We start from the raw sequence: 4,299 nt of genomic DNA, 5'->3' as shown, positions 1-4,299 counted from the left end.
CAGGCTATCCGCTCAATCTACTCCATAATCGTACGATGGGAGCCATACCGTGGAGGCCATCGCGATGTGACCCAGTGCCAACGATGTCTGAACTTTGGACACGGCACTCGCAACTGCAACATCAAGCCACGCTGTAGCAACTGCGCTCAAGAACACGCCACTTCCAACTGCCCTGCGGATGGAGCCGTGGCGTTAAAATGCGCCAACTGTGGTGGTGCTCATCAAGGTTCCGACAGACAGTGCTCCAAACGCGAGGACTTCAAACGCATCCGAAAACAGGCGGCAACTAACAACCAACCAGGACGCAAGAAGGACAAAGTCCCGGCATTTCGGACGGAGGATTTCCCGCCCCTTCGTGCTCCTCAGCAAAGGCAAGTGAATTCGCGGGTGCATTCCGCTCAAGCAACTTCCGGTGATTCTGCTGGCCAAAGCTCTCCATCCCCCCCTGGATTCTGGAGACAACCAACAGTGCAAAACAACAACCCCGATCTGTTCTCAGCGGATGAACTGATGGAAATCTTCGTCAACATGTCCGGTGCTCTTCGTAAGTGCCGCAATAAGCCCGAACAGATCCAAGTGCTCGGTAAGTTCATCATCCAGTATGGCGTCTAAACCGCTAACTATCGTCACCTGGAATGCTTGCTCTGTAAGAGCAAAAAAGATTGAGCTTGCCGACTTCCTCCGCAAGCACAGCATCGACGTGGGCCTTCTAACCGAGACCCATCTAAAGTCCGGCGACAGCTTCTGGTTGCCTGACCACAACATTATCCGGCTTGATCGCACCAGCTCCAGGGGGGGTGGTGTTGCGGTCGTCGTCAAGAAAGGAATAAAATACCACACTCTGTCCCATATCCGCACCACTATCATCGAGGCCCTTGGTGTGGAGGTGGAGTCGTCGACTGGATACGTCCAGTTCATCGCCGTCTACTGCCCTCGACAGTGTGCCGCCAGCAGTGGACTAGCGGCTAAATTCAAGAAGGACCTGTCCACCATCACCCGTACCGGTTCCCGCTTCGTAGTTGGAGGAGATCTGAATGCTCGCCATGAGGCCTGACGGAACTACCAGCAGAACCAGAACGGTCGTCTCCTGTTCGACCACTCACAGCATGGGCTGTACTCCGTTTGGTTTTCGGATGAGCCAACATTTATCTCACCGGCGGGCAACCCATCGACGCTAGACCTGTTCCTGACAAATATCGGCTTGTCCAAGCCGGTAGCCTTGAACGAACTCAGTTCCGACCACCAACCGGTGGTGTCTGAGCTGGGCTGCAACGTGGCTCCTGCTTCAAGCCTGCGCAAGGACTATCATCGCGTAAACTGGGCCCAGTTTGGACGCGTGGTAGACAGGCACATCATCGACAACCCGCCGCTTGACACCGTGGAGGACATCGACCGAGCGTTGGAGGGACTCCACCAAGCCATAACCGTGGCTGACGAGGCGTGCATCCGACGAGTTCCTGTGAGGGGTAAGTTTAATGCTATTGATTCCCACACCCAACTCTTAATTCGCCTGAGAAATGTTCGTAGACGCCAGTTTCAGAGGACTGGAGATCAAGCGATGAAACGTGAAATGGCCGATCTGAACAAGGAGATTGCTTCCAGAATGGTCTCACTCCGGAACGAAAGTTTCGGGCGGCTTGTCCAGAATCTGGACGACCGCTCCAGACCATTCTGGAAAGTTGCCAAGGTCTTAAAGACGCACACTAAACCCATTCCGCCACTAAAAGATGAAAATGATGACGATCGGCTCATAATCACCCCTCAGGAGAAAGCAAATGCGATTGGTGAGCATATTGCCAAATCGCACTTGCTTGGCTCCAACATCCAAAGTCCGCTCGAAGTTCAGGTTGAGCAATGCGTACTCAACCTTGATTCCTCCCCTTGTGCCATCCCTCCGGAGGATAGAATCACAGTGGAACAGATTTGCTCAGCGCTGAAATGCACCAAAAACATGAAGGCCCCTGGGTTTGACGGAATATTCAACCTAGTGTTGAAAAATCTCAGCATGAAGGTTCACTCTCTGCTGGCTGCTGTCTTCAACAGATGCTTGGAACTGCACTACTTTCCAAGTATCTGGAAGACAGCGAAAATCATACCTATCCGCAAACCCGGGAAGGACCCAACGCTAGCTTCAAGCTACAGACCAATCAGCCTCCTTTCAGCGCTGAGCAAATTGTTCGAGAAACTCATTCTCAATTGTTTGCTCAAGTTTGTCGAGGAAAATAACATTCTCCTTCCGGAGCAGTTTGGGTTCAGAAAGGGGCACTCCACCAATCACCAGCTAGTGCGGGTGATGAATAACATCCGAAGTAACAAAGCTGTATCCAAGTCCACAGCCATGGCATTGTTAGACGTTGAGAAAGCGTTTGATAATGTCTGGCACAATGGGCTTGTATACAAGCTTTGTAACTTCAACTTTCCATTACATCTGGTTAAAATCACCCGTAGCTACCTCCAGCAAAGGTCGTTTAAGGTATCGTTGAATGGTTGTCTTTCCGACACGTTTTCCATCCCAGCAGGAGTCCCGCAAGGCAGTCTGCTGGGACCCTTGCTTTACAGCGTTTACACTTCCGACATTCCTCCCCTTGGAGACGGTTGCGTGTTTTTCCTGTTCGCAGATGATACCGCAATAGCCGTCAAAGGAAGGATGCCTCGCGAAATAACGAACAAACTTCAACGATGCCTTAACGCCTTTGCTGATTATGCCACCACATGGAAAATCAAAATCAATGCCACCAAAACACAAGCGATCATGTTCCTCCATCGGCAATCGCCCAAACTGAAACCGGCTCCATCTTGTACTGTAATCATGGATGGCACAAGGGTTGAGTGGTCCGCCGAAGTAACCTATCTCGGGATGTTGTTCGATGAAAAGCTCCTATTCCGTTCGCATGTAGAGAAAACAGTAGTCAAGTGTTCTGCCTTGGTTAGGTGTCTGTTTCCGCTGATTTTCCGCAGATCCCGCCTCTCAAGGGTGAACAAACTGGCCGTCTACAAACAAATCATAGCACCTGCGATCCTCTACGCAGCTCCGGTGTGGGAATCATGTGCACAGACTCACAGCAACAAAATCCAGGTCGCTCAGAATAGAGTGCTGAGGATGGTACTTGATCGTCCTTTTGACACTAGAATAACAAATTTACACGAAGAGGCAGGCATTGCCAAAATAGATTCCAGAATTAACGAAATTAAGACTAAATTTGCACAAAAATGTAATTTATCAGAACATGCTTTAATAAGCAATTTGTATATAGAAGATTAGGTGTATATAGTAGTTGTAGGTTAGTTGTAGTTGTAAATAGTAGTTATAAGTAGTCTTCTTTTTCAAATTTTCAAGCAAACCAATCCCACCAAGGTGGTCATTCTCTAAAACAGGCCTGATAGGACTAGGAACTGTAATTAATAATAATCGAAATTTCACAGGAACTAAAGTTGAAAAGACGCATCTGTGTCACTTGATAAGTTATACATGTAAACCACACAAATTCAAGAAATATAGATCATTTAAGTCAAAAAAAAAAAAAAAGTCGAAATGTCATCATTACAGTTTCAGCATCGAACTGTTCGTGTCGTTCGTTGCATTATGTCTGGACGTGGAAAAGGAGGCAAAGTCAAGGGAAAGGCAAAGTCCCGTTCGAGCCGCGCTGGATTGCAGTTTCCAGTCGGTCGTATTCACCGTCTACTCCGAAAGGGCAACTATGCCGAGCGTGTTGGAGCCGGTGCTCCCGTCTACCTGGCTGCCATGATGGAGTATCTGGCCGCTGAAGTTCTCGAGTTGGCAGGAAATGCCGCTCGTGACAACAAGAAAACCCGAATTATCCCACGTCACCTGCAGTTGGCCATCCGTAACGACGAAGAGCTGAACAAACTTCTTTCCGGAGTGACCATCGCTCCCAGTGGTGTCCTGCCAAACATCCAGGCCGTCCTGTTGCCCAAGAAGACCGAAAAGAAGGCCTAAATTCGATCGAAGTTCCCACCCTCTAACAAAATCCGTCCTTTTCAGGACGATTTTATTTTGATTGCCGAAGCATACACTCAAAAAATTTACCACATAGGTATCTAATGGATGAAAACCATGTGAATTTCACATAGCTAAAAATCCCACCACAAAATCACATGAATATCAGGAGGCCGATGAAAGTCATGAAAAAAGTGTCGGAAAGGCATTAGAAAGTTAATCGTTAAACTCTTTCTTGATAATGTTGTGGCCCTGAAAAGGGCCATTTTTCCAACGCGCTCGGCGTAGTTGCCCTTGCGGAGCATACGGTGAATACGACCGACTGAGAACTGCAGCAGCTG

The 4,299-nt window shown here is 48.8% G+C and overlaps 1 protein-coding gene across 1 annotated transcript; it reads left to right on the top strand.

Moving 5' to 3' along the window:
• The first annotated feature begins 3,583 nt into the window (after positions 1 to 3,583).
• LOC135711437 (histone H2A-like) lies at positions 3,584 to 3,958 on the top strand. Its single transcript, XM_065234305.1, has one exon. The coding sequence runs from the start codon at positions 3,584 to 3,586 to the stop codon at positions 3,956 to 3,958; it is 375 nt and encodes a 124-aa protein (XP_065090377.1).
• Positions 3,959 to 4,299: the final 341 nt, after the last annotated feature.

The sequence above is a fragment of the Ochlerotatus camptorhynchus genome, unplaced genomic scaffold, assembly GCF_037179485.1.
Source record: "Ochlerotatus camptorhynchus isolate MF236.1 unplaced genomic scaffold, CSIRO-AGI_Acam_v1.1 ptg000432l, whole genome shotgun sequence".
In the NCBI taxonomy this organism is placed as follows: Eukaryota; Metazoa; Arthropoda; class Insecta; order Diptera; family Culicidae; genus Ochlerotatus; species Ochlerotatus camptorhynchus.
The sequence above is the reverse complement of the archived record's forward strand: the minus strand, read 5'-3'. Positions and strand labels throughout refer to the sequence as shown.

What these genes read in the sequence shown, in the direction of transcription:
- LOC135711437 (XM_065234305.1), top strand. Translation starts at nt 3,584, where the DNA reads ATGTCTGGACGTGGAAAAGGAGGCAAAGTCAAGGGAAAGGCAAAGTCC.